The sequence below is a fragment of the Notolepis coatsorum genome (genome assembly GCF_963971535.1).
Source record: "Notolepis coatsorum genome assembly, chromosome: 7".
Taxonomy (NCBI): Eukaryota; Metazoa; Chordata; class Actinopteri; order Aulopiformes; family Paralepididae; genus Notolepis; species Notolepis coatsorum.
The window spans coordinates 104,411,438-104,426,431 of NC_140171.1; the positions used below are offsets into that span (position 1 = coordinate 104,411,438).

General features: G+C 48.0%; 1 protein-coding gene across 1 annotated transcript in view; it reads right to left on the minus strand.

The window, feature by feature from the left end:
- Positions 1-14,994, minus strand: part of cusr (Copper-only SOD repeat protein) — a 68,322-nt gene that overhangs the window by 11,862 nt on the left and 41,466 nt on the right. The window contains exons 7-8 of the mRNA XM_084319280.1: positions 14,784-14,898; positions 12,663-12,787 (exon numbers count right to left, since the gene is read on the minus strand). Coding sequence (XP_084175406.1) covers positions 12,663-12,787; positions 14,784-14,898 — 240 coding nt within the window. The remainder of the gene's footprint in view (positions 1-12,662; positions 12,788-14,783; positions 14,899-14,994) is intronic.

Consider the following 14,994-nt stretch of genomic DNA (forward strand, 5'->3'; position numbering starts at 1 on the left):
GGGGTCCAGCCAGGTTTGTCCTGGTTCTAAAGACAATGGAGATGCTCACTGTGTGCCAGACAGGCCACAGCACGGCTAAACCCTGGCTAGTGGAGACAGGGCATTATTGTATTTTTAAAAGGGTGCGTTCAGAATTGTGGAATCCTAGTCCTATTTCTGATGTCATTGATCGGTCCTTTCCTAGCACAATCCATGCCGTTATTCATACTGGATATGCACACAGTTCTGGCTAGTTAGCCACAAAACTAGTTTAGTTAGGATGTCTGTTATCTGCTCCCATGTCTGGTTTTCTGAATTTGTTAACCCCTGTCTCTGTCTCTCTGAGTGAATTTATCGATATAGACATTCCAGTGACCTTCTACCTCATACTGGACATGAGTACCACCGGTCCCATGGAACAGCTTCATACCGCTTCCTGTCTGGCCTGCAGCGTTGAACCTTACCTGCTCTGCCTTGACCTATTCGGAGTGGTTTCTCCTGCCCCCCGGGGCATATGGCACTGAGCCTTCATCTTGTATCTCATCCTGTTTACATATGCGTGCACTAGTTCTTAGTTCTACCCATTACTTAATTTCACAATTCTCTTATATACTTTGATTCTATTGTCACCATGTTTGCATATATGCCCACTACATGTATTTATTGCTCCAACTCGGCCCACTACAAACATGGGAACTCTATAACCCCTGCCCCCATCTCCCCATCTCTCTGAGTGGTTGTCTCGTAGTGTTGACCAAGGTGGTGGTTGTATCGGGGTGATGGCCAAGATTGCAGTGACTGTTCTACCCCCATTTTGGTTATGTGCACCATTGAGGTCATGGATCAGCTTCATACCGTCTTCTGTCCGATCTACAATGTCTAAACCATGCCTGTTCTAGTTCATTGCTGGGTTAAGTACTTCTATTCTATTTATATTATGCTTACTACATGTAGCTATTCTATTCACATAATATGCTTACTACATGTATCTATTGCTATGTCCGCCCATCACAAACACGCAAACTGTCTAACGCCTGTCCCCGTCTCCCTGTGAGTGGATGTCTCGTGGTGATGACCGGAGTGGTATATTGAGGAACCATAATTACTACTACTGGATAATTGATAGTTAACTGAAGGGTTGTCCCAACTTGTTAAAATGTTAACATTGGCTGGCTTCCCACAATAGCTGAATTTGCAGAGCTAGCGAGCACAAATTCCGTTTCTGTGGTGTTTGCTATAATCTTTGCTATTGTCAGTTTACTCCAAGATCGGCACACAGGTGCTTCAAAGTCCCCTAGTGACAATGTAGCTTTTGCAACGAGACCATTAAAGATATTTAAGACAATGGTAGAAGAGAGTGTAGTTCTGTTCTGTTCAGTTTGGAGTTCAGTTTATAGATAACCTTATCACAGGGACTTCGAAGCACTACAGCTGCATACTGATCTTGGAATGAACTGATGATAGAAAAGATTCCACATAAATGGAATAGGCGCTAGCTAGCTGATATTTGCTTTAGTTTTAGTTTGTGATGTTTCTTTTTGACTTGTTTAAAGAAGACGTGTCCGGCCCATGGGGACAGTAATGTTGTCGGACCTTACAAATACATTTGATTTGATTTGATTAAGCACATAACCCCCATCCTCCACTCACTACATTGGCTCCCTGTCTCATCCCGGATCAATTACAAAATCCTGATGCTCACCCATAAGGTAAGGTTATCCTATAACCCTAGTTATATGATACTGGCTGAGCGTCTCGGGGAACCAAACAAATGCACCCACTTGCACGTGACCATGCCACTCCCATGCGTCCCCTATATTACGCCCGAAGTGGTCACGCCTCACCCTTCCCATAAGCGGAAAACATCCAAGGGACCTCAGGGCGCTAAAGAGCGAGACGCTCAGCCAGTATCATATAACTAGGGTTATAGGATAACCTTACGTTATATATCAACTGGCTTCGCGTCTCGCTCTGCCTTCTGAGATAAAGGCCCGACAAATGCACCCCCTGAGGGCCCATAAGCCCCAGCCAGGGAGGAGGGGAGTCCCGTCCACCCGCCCGTCCTAACGAAGGGGGGGAGGCAGTCAACTCCACCAAAGTGCGAAAAAAGGGGAAACCAGGCACCCCCGAACGCACAGCGCAAGCGGGACCACGTGTGACACAGCACCCCGCGGTCCACACCCACACACCCCTGCTAGCCCACCTGATGGCGGGATGCAGGAGAGGTCCCAGACCTCAGGACCGCCTGGGAGACAGAACCCCCAGTCATGTCCATGAGGTAAAACCTAACGAAAGGACTCAGGGAGGACCAGGAGGCCGCAGCACAAATGTCCTCCACCGAGGCCCCCCCTAACAGGGCAGCAGAGGCCGCCACACCACGAGTGGAGTGCGCCCTGACGCCCCCGGGGGGAACCTGTCCAGCCAACGTGTAGCAAAGGGCAATGCCCTCGCACAACCAATGTGACAGGCGCTGCTTGGACAGCGCCTCACCTGCGCAAGGGCCACCGTAACAAACAAACAGTTGATCGGAAGCCCTGAGACCCTGCGTGCGACTAAGGTAAACCCCCAGTGCACGGACAGGACACGACAGGTGAAGGCTCGACTCCAACCCACTAGTGTGAGGAGGAGGATGAAACGCCTGAATCACAATATCCCAGGAGCGACAAGAGCTCTGGATATTCTTCGGCACGAAGGCCGGATCAGGCCACAGAGTCGCCTGCTATCAGCCCGAATAGACAGGTACTCCGACTGCACAGAGAGAGCACATGGCTCACCCACGCATTTAGCGGAGGTGATGGCCCAAAAAAGGAACGTAGTCGTAAGACAGACAATCCAATGGCGCCTGCTCAAGAGGCTCAAACGGGGCCCCCAACAGCCTTTCCAGAACAGTTGGAGGTCCTTACTCGGAGACAGAGAACGTTGCACAGGCTTGAGACGCTGTGCGCCAAGCAAGAACGTCCCACGAGAGGGTGGCTGAACAGTGTTCTGCCCTCAAAGCCCACATGACAAGAAGATATAGCTGCGGCATATACCTTCACTGTCGAGGCCGACCGCCCATCCAGGATAGACTGGAGAAGGACAGAACCGAGTCCAGGGGGCATGACACCGGGTCCAAGCCCCCAACCTCACACCACTCTCGAACCATACGCCACTTCCAGTGATGGGCAGTAGCTTGCTACAAGTAGCGAAGCTACATAGCTTAACTACAATTCTCAGTAGCGTGCTGGTAGCTCGCTACTTTTTAACCAGGGTAGCGTTTTCTGTAACGCAGCTATTTATAGAACGAAGTAGTGAGTAGCGACGAGGAAACGCTACAACGGCGACAACGCTACTATATCTTAGATCATAGATATATATAAACAGTCTAGACCAGGGATCGGCAATAGGCGGCCCGCGGGCCAACATTGGCCCGCCAGCAATAATTTCTGGCCCGTCAGATTATTTGAGAATATGATATTTATTTGACGCGCGGGAAATATTCACTCGGGACGCCAGGGTGTCTTTTATTGTGAAGCTGTATCTATCTACCGGCAGTCATCAAAAGCATGTCTGTCACTATAGCCAATTGAAATGCTAGAAATGGTCAGGTGGACTGGGAGAACCAATGGAATAGTCCCACCGGGCCCCGTGTCTATTTCCCTAACACACTTTCACTTCCGCGTTCGAGATGCGACTCGCGAGCGAGTTGAAGAAAACAAAACAAACATCTTTGGATAGCAACGGGGAAATATAACGCTTCTTTTAATAAACAGGAGCCATACTTAAAATACGGGTTTATCGCAACAGGTCGGTGATTCTTGCGTGCCGAGCCGACGTCCTCTCTGCATAATATGTGGCGACAACAACAACAACAACAACGAGGCAAGTTGGCAGATGAAGTAGCTGCATTCAACGCCAATCTGGAATTGGAGGGCGGCGAGTGGATATGACATGTTTCAAACATTAGCAGGGATTTTGGAGGACTTAACAACAAACAAGGAGGTATGGTGAGTCGTGTTTTCATGCATTCTGATCTGTTCATCACCCGCCGGCGCCGCGGTGATCTGCAACAGCTGAGAGCTGTTCATGAATGAATGGATGAGTGAGAACTTTGTTTGGCGGATTGCAGAGTGGGTGCAGTGCAGTGCGGCGCAGTGCACACGGTTGTTGGGGGGATGCAGACCAGAGAAAAACGTTTGTCTTTTTTCAATATCAGTATATTAAATTAGCCATTGATTTTGATCCTGGCCCGCCAAGCAACGGCTTGGGGAAAATCTGGCCCGCGGCCAAACCTAATTGCCGACCCCTGGTCTAGACTATAAGGAGAAAAAAAAACTCCACGTAGAAAACCCACTATGATTGGTTGGTTGGTTTGATATGAGTATGACGACTCACGATTGGGTATGGTTAGGCCAAAACTTTACGGGTAGGCCAATCAGAGGCAGGATAGGGCGGGACTCCAACCGCAAATCAGGAAGTGAAAATCAAAACAGACCACTGATGAACGAACCAGTCCACGCGAAATGGCAGAGGGATTCGATGTTTCCAGGGCTTGTGATGGCATTGATGAAGATGATGTCAATAACAACAATGTCTCTCCATGGAATGAATGAATGGAAAAGATGAAGTTGTGGGATGCAGGCGCGGCGTATCTAAGGTAAGGGATAATAATGTTGTTAAACTGCCGCCGTGCACTGCAGCATTGGGCTGTGTGTTGGCACTTTCTTCGTCTGTTAACTTACCATGGTGATTGATCTGATCTGTGGTCTGGGGTCCCCACATGATTTTGGGGCCATGGAATGTTTTGTGAGTTACATATTTAAATACATTTGGTCATTTAGCTGACGCTTTCATTCAAAGCAACTTACAAATTGTGTACAACAAGTCAGCATGAGTGGTACATATCTAGCAGACAAGGATAAATAGTATTGTTTGTCTAGCAGTGTCAAGCTTGAGTGTTATACTCTGAGTAGTACATACTATACTGTAGTAGTATAGACATATTAGCATAGTTGGTGGTAGTATAGACATGGTAGCATAATAGTAAAATGCAGTAAGACAGTTATTATTAGTTAAAATTCAGATATTGAATAAGTGTTTTTGGTTGATAAAGTGGGCAGGTTTCAGCTAGGAGAGGGTATCAGGCAGCCAGAAGATGCAGAGTTTAGGGATAAATAATACATAAAGATAGAATAGAAAAGAAACTTAGCATTTTTTTTGCCTGTTTGGTGGAAACTTGATAATGAAGTAAAAAAAAAAAAAAAAAAGTAGTGCCGATGTAGCTAGCTATTTTTGACATGTTCTTGTAGTGTAGCTTGTTACATTTATCTGGGGATAGCTTCCATTGTAGTTGAGCTATATTTAATCGAGAGTAACTTGTAGTGTAGCTTGCTACATTTCCCAAGTAGCTTGCCCATCACTGGCCACTTCCCTGCGTGCGCGTTCCGGATGGCGTTAACCACAGAAGAGTTAAGACGCATCCCCACCAGATTCACCCTTCCAGCAGCCAAGCCTAGAGGCCGCCCCAGAACAGGAGGCAGAGAGAGGGCCCGCAGTGACCACGGAACAGGCCACGGCGGGGCCACCAAGAGCTGAATCAGGGCCGGGAACCACACAGCCGAGTCCCGGCCCGGCCCGACCAGGATCAAAGTCCCGCGCTCCTGACGTACCCGCCCCAACAGCTGAGCTATCAGGTGTATGGGGGGGAACGCGTACAGAATCCCGGGCGGCCACGGATACATCGAGAAGGCATCCACCCCCAGAGAGGGGTTGTCCTTCCGACTGACCGAGAACCACAAGGGGCACTGGTGGGACTGTCTGCTCGCAAACAGGTCCACCGTGGCCTCCCCGAATCGGTCCCAGACCTGTCTGACTATGTCTGGACGTAGTCCCCACTCGTCGGGGTGAGAACCGCCCCGCGACATCACATCTGCACCCACATTCTCCCTGCCGGGGATGTGGAGAGCCCTTAGGCTGCGCAGATTGAGAGACGGGGCGGTGCAGACGAGGGGAGCGTACTCCTCCCTGTCTGTCGATATACGATGCTGACATCGTGTTGTCCGTCCTGATCAAAACATGCTTGCCCACCACAACGTGGCCGAGCCGTTTGAGGACCAGAAGGACTGCCTTCAATTCCAACACGTTGAAATGTAGTGCAGACCGGGCAGCATGGTCCTGCCAGCTGCCCCCTACTGCGTTGGCCCGACACGTCCCCCCTCATCCCGTGAGGGAGGCGTTGGTGAAGACCGTGACGTGTGACAGCCTGCTGCCCATGGGGACCCCGCTGGTGAGAGCCCCAGGCCCTCCCCAGAGGGCGAGGTCCCCCAGTACTGACATGGGAACCTTCAGCCGCTTCCACTTGTCTCTCACCGGGTCTATTTCCATACTGGAATAACCCACCTCTGTATCCTCCTCATGAAGAGGAGGCCAAGAGGGACCACAGAGTGAGCAGATGCCATCATACCGAGCAGGCGCATCACGGACAGCGCCGTAACCGTCCTAGGACGGAACCTCCTGAGCGCGCCGAGAACATCCACTCGCCGCCGCTCTGAGAGGAATGCCCATATAGACCATGAGCTTAGAAATAAGCCCAAGTACTCCACCCGTTGACTGGGAAGAGGAGTACTCTACTTCCAGTCTACAGCAAAACCCAGGCTGGTGAGGAATTCCTACACCTGCCTGGTATGAGACCTGGCGATCTTCTCTGACCGGCCGAGGACCAGAACGTCGTCCAGGGTAGAATAAAATTCGTATCCCCTGACGACGCAGAGGCCCCAGCGCGGTCTCCACGCACTTGGTGAAGACACGAGGAGCCAGAGAGTAGCCGAACGGCAGCCTCTGGTACTCGTACGATAAGCCCTGAAAAGGAAGCGTAGGTATGTCCTAGGAGGGAAAATCGGGATGCGAATATGCATCCTTCAGGTCTATGGAGGTGAACCAGTCCCCCACCTGACAGCGCTTAACAGGTGGGTGACGGTCAACATTCTGAACCTTCCATGGGACAGGTCCAGTATGGGTCTGACACCCCCCCCCCCCCCCCGATTTCTCGGGCACCAGAGAATATCGGGAGGAAACGCCGTTCATTGCGTCCTCCCATGGGACCACAACGACGGCCTGCTTCGCCGCCAGAGAACGAATCTCCTCGGCCAGGGCTGTCACTGCCGCGGACTCTGATAATACTAGAGTCTGTACCAAACCCAAAAACGGAGGGCGGGGGTGTAAAAACTGTAACACAAGCGCCGCCCTCAGCGCTCTCTCCATCCACACCGGCATATGGCTACTACTGCAGCCATACGTCGTAAACAAATTCCAAAGCGCCCCCGCCGCCAACTGCCGCTGGTCCGCTTAGGAATCGTAGATAGGTGGCCCGGTCCCTCCCGCTGTGCGTCGTCAACCCTGGTCTCGCCAACCGCGTGAGCAGGGTGTCCCGTGGAGCCGGGATATCGCACCCTGACTCTACCAACGAGGCAATCGCACCCAAGGGGGGGGGCCCCGACAGAAGGGGTGGTCTGATACGGGGGGAGCGGCCATCACCCCTGGTGATATAGGCTCACCCGCTGAGCATCTTCCCGGACAGCCTGCTCTGCAGCTGGACATGCATGGTGTGTGGTCCCACACTGCCCGATAGGGTGGGTCTCTAGTACACACCGTAGCCCTGTAGTGATATTACTACCACCCAAATTACGCGTGCCTAACTGACCACTGGGCTGGGGGGAACCCACGCTGCGACCTCCTGGGCCTAGAGTTCCCCCTCTGACAACATTTTTCAGATACAGGGAACCCTGCTCCGTCGACAGATACAACACCAGGCTCACCAAACACAGAAGCAGGACATGTGGTGTGGGAGCCGCTTGACAGCACAGCATTCTCATAGACAGACCCAGGCCTAGCTAGCAACTGGGTGTCAGCCCCTGTCTCCATGAGAAGCAAAATGTGGGGCCGCTTGCGCTTCACTGGAAGAACGCGCCCCGCAGCCAAAGGGGACAAATCAGAGCCCTGAGTCCCGTAGCGTAGCGGGGGGGAGTAACCGTAGAGCGTGCTAGACACAGCTAGATGGCAACGGTTTTTCAGGGCGTGCCCATCTAATATAGCCGATCCCTCGGGCCGCCGAGGCTGTCGGCCTTGTGATCACCTGTTTCCTTTGTGTCCAAGGTATCTCAGGCGGGGGAAACATGGCCGCTGGCCGGGGGCCTCGCAGCAGCTGCTGGCGAGGCCGTGCTCTCACCTCTGGCTGCGCGGTGTGGGGCGGCGTAGAGCCCAGGTCAAATACCGCCCGCGCCTCCGTGGACAGACCAAGGTCCACCCGCGGAGAGGGGAGCCCCGAGGAGGAGACCCCTCCACTCCTCAAGGGGAGATTGCTCCAACCAAGATGCCTGTGAACAACCGTTGACAGCATCCTAGCCCTCCCTGCGGTTATAGCTTGCGGCTGGGTCAAAAACGGAATAACCTCAAAACCTTGCGCGATGGTTTTGACGTCGGCTAGCCCTAAGGCCCCACCACCCGACACCATTTTTGACAGAAAAGCAGCGAATTGAGCAATGTTGTTAGTTGCTGCTAAATTCTGTACCGCGGCGGTATAAGCTTTAACAGCCCACCAGCCACCTGCCGGGCCGACTCGCCTCTTGGCGTCGGCTGGGCGGGATACCGTTCCACCATGTCAGGGCAAAGGACCGATGCCACCTGCACCACTAAGCACGGAACACCAGTGGCGGCTGCTGACCAAAGTCAATTACTAGTGAAGCACTGCTCCATTAGTAGGCATGCAACAACCTCCCCTGCAGTGTGCACCTGTGACGGGATAAATGAATGAATGAACGAAAACTCTATTAACATATTGCAGAATGGGCTAGCCCAATACACACAATTGTTAAGGGGATGCAGACCAGAGAAAATGTTAGTCCTGTCTACATCAGGGTCCCCCATTTTCAATTAATAGATTCACAAAATGCACACCTGCCCTGAGCCCTGTCGTCAGCCCATCCACCCATGTAAAGGGTAAATAGACCTCCGCTAAACCCCCAACATTAGACACAGATTGACCGTCAGCATGAATGGTTAAGAGGAGGGAAGAGTAAAGACAGCCCCGACGGGGTACATGGGAACGGTGCCCCAACATTGTAGCATTAGCATTAGCTGCGCGCTAGGATACTTGGAAAAACATCTCAAAAGTGATGACCACGTTTATCCAAATATCCCGCCCCCTGCGCCAATACTCGGTCGTCTCACGAGACAACGAGCAGTATTACCCATGCCAGTACCAATGCCTGCTAGCGCAGGTCCTACCTGAGCGCGATGTAGTTCGACTGCTAAAAGTTGCGCCAAGTCCATCGGTCCGCTGTCAAGCAACGAGGAAAAAACACAGGATAGGACCGCCGTGCTGTGCACGTGCCGAGAAGGATCCGGGGGCTGGCGTACTTCTGGCGAAGCCCAACATTGCGTAATCTTTCGCTACAAACAATCTCCAGTTCAGAAGTGCATCTGAGCTGCTTCCGCGTTGGAAACGAATGAGGAAGGGTGAGGCGTGACCACTTCCGGCGTAATATAGGGGACGCATGGGAGTGGCGTGGTCACGTGCAAGTGGGTGCATTTGTTTTGTTCCCCGGAGCACACTAGTTGCTGGAGATAATGGGTTATCTCAGAAGGCAGAGCGAGACGCGAAGCCAGTTGATATATAACTGCATAAACGGACACGCACCCCTCTACCTTCAGGAACTCATCACTCCACAATCCTCCACCGTACCCTCAGATCTGCAGGTAGCCTGCTCCTTCGGGTCCCCAATACCCGGCTCTGCACCATGGGTGACCGAGCCTTCTGCACGGCTGCACCACGCCTGTGGAACAGCCTCCCCATCCAGCTGAGGGCATCACAGAGCCTGGACTCTTTTAAAGCAGGCTGTATCAAAAGACTTTTTATTAAACAATTTTTCTTGTGATATTATTTTATTTCTTGTGCTGTTGTCTTTAATTTGATGTTTATACTATGTTTTTAACTATGTTCTATTTTTATTCTGTATTTTCTTTTTATACAAATAATAAAAAAAAAAACAAAAAAAAAGTGTAACTGTTTTTAACCTTGTAGCACTTTGGGATCCTAGTGAACAAAAAGTGCAATACAAATTAAATGTATTATTATTATTATTATTATTATTATTATTATTATTATTATTATTATTATTATTATTATTATTATTATTATTATTATTATTATTATTATTATTGTTATTATTGGGTCACAAGTCTAGGAATAAACATGGAAACCTACTCGACAACGCATCAAAAGTAGGTGTCAGCGATTCTTTCAGGGTTTGTACGGCAGTCCGTGGCCCCATTGTCTTTGCATTCGTTTTGTGACTAACTAGCAGGAGCTGCAGCCTGCAGGCATCCAGTATAGACCACCGCAACACTTACGGTATTCTGAAATCATGGGAGAGAGAGCGGTGGGAGAACATTTATGAATGTGGATGAGAGCCTTGACATTAAGTGGTTGTAGCTACGGCTGTGGGGGTGCTGGAGACATGATAGACTTTTATACGCCCGAGTCTCCTGAACACCGAGCGATCAATCCCAAGTCGACTTTCTCTACCAAGCTATAGTCACTTTTCCGCACCTCCTGAACTCTGCATGCGCAGATTGCCCACAGGGTCTCTCTGGATTGTCCAGAGATCTAGGTTCATCAATCTGTGCATGCGTAGTTCGGGAGTAGGTGCGACAACCACTTAATGTCAAAGCTCTCATCCACATTCATAAATGTTCTCCCCCCGCTCTCTCCTCCATGAGCTCAATGTAAAGCGGAAGTGCAGTGGTCTATGAAGAACGACATGGACTGTACGGAGAACGGACCGATCAGTGACATACAATGCAACGTAAGGCATGTGTTTTCCTTCGGTCATGACATGCTTTATCAGGGGGTATGTCTTGGATGGGGATGTAGTGGGGATTGATGTGTGGGGTGTTTAGGAGACTGGCTGTTCCGGGGGGGTTCACATGCTTTCGAGCAACACTGTACTTATTGTACTTATTTTATGCCTATTCTTTATGCATTGTTTTTATTGTATACAACTGTATACATATGCACATTTTATGCCTATGTTCATTTTATGCTATTAGCTGTGAAGCACTTTGAGCTGCAATTCATGTATGAAAGGTGCTATATAGATAGTTATTATTATTATTATTATTTTTATTTTTATTATTATTATTATTATTATTATTATTATTATTATTATTATTATTATTATTATTATTATTATTATTATTATTATTATTATTATTATAAAGGGTCAGATTAAACCGAATATATATATTTATTGCTTGATATCCCTTGTATAATATTTGTATATCGTTTGATATCCCTTGTATATTGTTTGTATATATACACGGAATATCCCTTTACCTGGGTACAAACCAGAGTGATATTCGCTCTCCTATTGGACAGCGACCCCTAGGCGCCAGCGACCAAGCCCCCAACGGCAAGTTCAAAGGCAACTCCGGGCATGTCTCAACATGTCCAGAGTCTGCGCAGTAATACGAGACAGAACTGAGGTTGGCACTAGATATTCACCTTACGTATAAATACGGCGCAGGTGTAAACAGCAGCAATTCGTTCATTACTAGTAAAGCCTTCACCACGAGACAACGTGCAGTGAAGTGAGCAACTTTGCCTCTAAATAGAGCCTTGAGAACCGCGTGCGAATAGATTGCTAAAGTGTCAGAGTTTAACGCAGTAACGTTGAGTTCGACTTATTCTAATGTGAAGTAATAGTCTATCATTTATAGTGTATCGTGCGGCTACAGTTCTTCAGTGACCAGCATTACCACCGGTTCGTCGTGTATATAGCTAGTGCACTTATCCAGGCTGGGCGGCCTAAACTCGTGCCCCCACCCGAGGAGTCCTAGACGAGAACCGTTGGATATGTACACCGGAGAACCTACACCGGCGACTGCAGAACCATTTCTGGTTGGATTATATTGCTTTGGGACCGTGACTGCTGGAGCAGAGAACCGTCGACCCCACTGTCGTTTGGGATCTACCCCCTGTGAGGATCATCACTCGAGCCCGCCTCTAGGAAGAGGCTGGCTAGCTGTCTTCCATGCTGTCGAGCATACTGGATTATAGCTGTTGCTTTGTCTACTGATCAAGGGAGTACATGCACTGGCTCCTGTATCTGGAACCTCGTTATTCCTCGTTGACCCAGACTTTGTACCCGAACATTCCTCTACCCCGGCCGGCCTTACACCCGGAGGGAACCCCCCAGTGTCTCCAGCTGGTACTAGTGTGCCCTATGTAATTGCTATACCACAGGTGGCGTCAGTTTAGACCCATCCTAGTATTCATCCTATTCTCATTGACTTACGCTCTTGACTTACTTTACGTGTGTTCTTCGCCATACAAGCGCGAGCATAATTCTCAATCTGTAACCTAACGTTGCTTAATAATAATAAATACCCTCTAAATAGTACTTTATGTGTCAATGCCGTATTCTTGTGTGGGTGTTCACCATATATATTCATGTACTGTATGGCCAGTAATTAAAGTACATAACTAGTAGTGGTTTAATATATCACAATCTTTAATACAGTCAGGGAATTGTACCCCTCAGTTACAATTATTATTATTATTATTATTATTATTATTATTATTATTATTATTATTATTATTATTATTATTATTATTATTATTATTATTATTATTATGTGAGGCCTACCTGATACAAGGTAGTTGACTTGCTGGCAAGCTCCATCGGCTGTGTAGAGAGGTGACCCCGGTAGGATGGTGACCCGTGACATGGTCACCTCCAGTGCACTAGCGACCCGTCTCCGGAAGTCATATCTGAAAAAGAAACCAATCAAACGTACACAATAATAACTGGGATTGTTTTTAATTTGTTTCACAGTGTAATGACTTGATGAAGAAAGGCTAAGTGTCTAACTTTATTATGAGGTGATCATTTGAGGAATGGTGGATGTGTTAGCTAACAGAGCAGCAGGTAAGATAACTGTTAAAACCTCTTAACAGGTGGGGTCCCGAAATCGGGCCCTCATGCCCATGCACGCAAGTCACGGCACTTTGTGAGTGTCTACCGGCTCGGGGCTGCATTCTTCGCTGAACATATAATATACCGTTCGAAAGATATATTTGTTGCTGTTCAAACGCCACCTCACTCGACCAAATCCATGCCTCGGTTCTCGAGTTACATGACGATATGTCAGGCGAGCGTCTTTTTACGCGCGTCATGATGACCACCCCGGACCATATACGCTCCAGAACTGACCAATCACCACTGATGGCAAAAATTATTAGTCAGCGTTGTAGCCAACGAGTGTACGCTTCCAACGATACCCCATGTGGGGGGGGGGGGGGTTGCAAATATAGGAACTAGGTGAAAGTTGACGAGCAAAAACGGAAAGTGAATCAGACTTCTGAACTCACAGGGGTGGATGAGGAAATGGATTTTGGAACGCTTTTTTTTTTGGTTTTACTAAAACGTCTCTCAAAGACCCATTTCTGAACAGATTTGTATCAAATCTGGACCTGTACTACAGTAGATAAGACTTAAGGCTATGGAACCGCAGTGTTTTCCAGCTCATATCTCTATGCTGAAATATTGGAATATGGAATCTTGCAACCACTAATGAAAAATGTGAGTACACAAGTTCAAGTTCAACTCAAGTTCAGACCTCTGTTACTCTATTTGATTAGCACTAAAAGTGATTTTCCTTTTTGCATTAGTAACTTCAGAATGTTATCTTTCAAAAGAGATCAGGCTCATACATGTGCTCTAAGTATAAAGTATAAAGCTAAGCTTTGCAAAAAAGTATGCAGTCCTCAAGTTCAAGTAAAAGAAAATTGCCACTTTTCTGCCTGCCTGTTAATCCTTTGGTAAAAACAATACAAAACGGGGTGCCAGGGTGGCGCACCATGTAACACACTGCAGTGCTACGCGGTCGACCCGGGTTCGTCTCCCGAACCCGACGTACATTTGCCGCATGTCTTTCCCCCCATATCTTCTCCAGACCTTCCTCTCTCTGCTCTGTCAGTCATGTCTGACCTGGAAAAAACTGTAAAAATGCTAAAAATAAATCGTACAAAAAAGAAAAAACAATACAAAACAAACAAACCAAAGTTAGCATTTTGGTTGAGGGAGGGAGGAGAGGAACATACAGTATGGTGCAATGTTGATTCTGACATTTTTATTAGTGCTTAACTAGTAATTCATTGCTGATGGTTATGTTATAACTTATAACCTATTCTTCCAGAGTCTTCAGTTTTTTTTTCTCTTGTCGGCAGGGGCACGAATTTAGTCTATTTCCTTTTTTGGTGTTGAGGGACCTGGCGTAGCCCTGGTCTGTGATAGGTGCATCAGTGAAATGATTACAGCTGGTGCGCTATTGGCACACAAAGCAGTCCAATAGGTGAAGCAAGATGCTTTGCCTGCACTCATATAACTAGAGTTATACTTCATAACTATCTGCAAAGAGGTCAATGAGGTATATAGAGATAAACGCAAACTCATGATACTGTAATGTTTATATAAAAGCTGTTTATATGAAAACAAATGGTCATTGTCTTGGCAGCCATATGACCAAGCTGACAGTATACAGTACGTCACAATAACACCTGTGATGCTTCAGTGGAGATTACCACCAAAATAAATAGTCTCAGTAGTCTGTATATATGAACAGTTTATAGTATTTTAAGTTAGACTTGATGAATTCTTTCCAATTATAAACTCAAACTCAGTTGAATATTTAACATTGCAGATCAATTCAAGGTAAACACGGTTGTTTTAATAAGCTACACTCATACATGGGGTGTTTACACTCACCTACTGAAGGATGTGACATTAGGAAAGACCTGCTCTGCTGAAGGGGATGTAGGGAGAATATCAGCACACGCCAAGACACCATCTCTGCTCTTCAGCACCAGGGACCTGTGGATTACTACAACCACAGCAACACGTGGGTTACAACCGGTTTGCCCCATGATGACATTCAACATGTGCCAATGCAGAGATAATTCCTTTTGGGAATAGACCT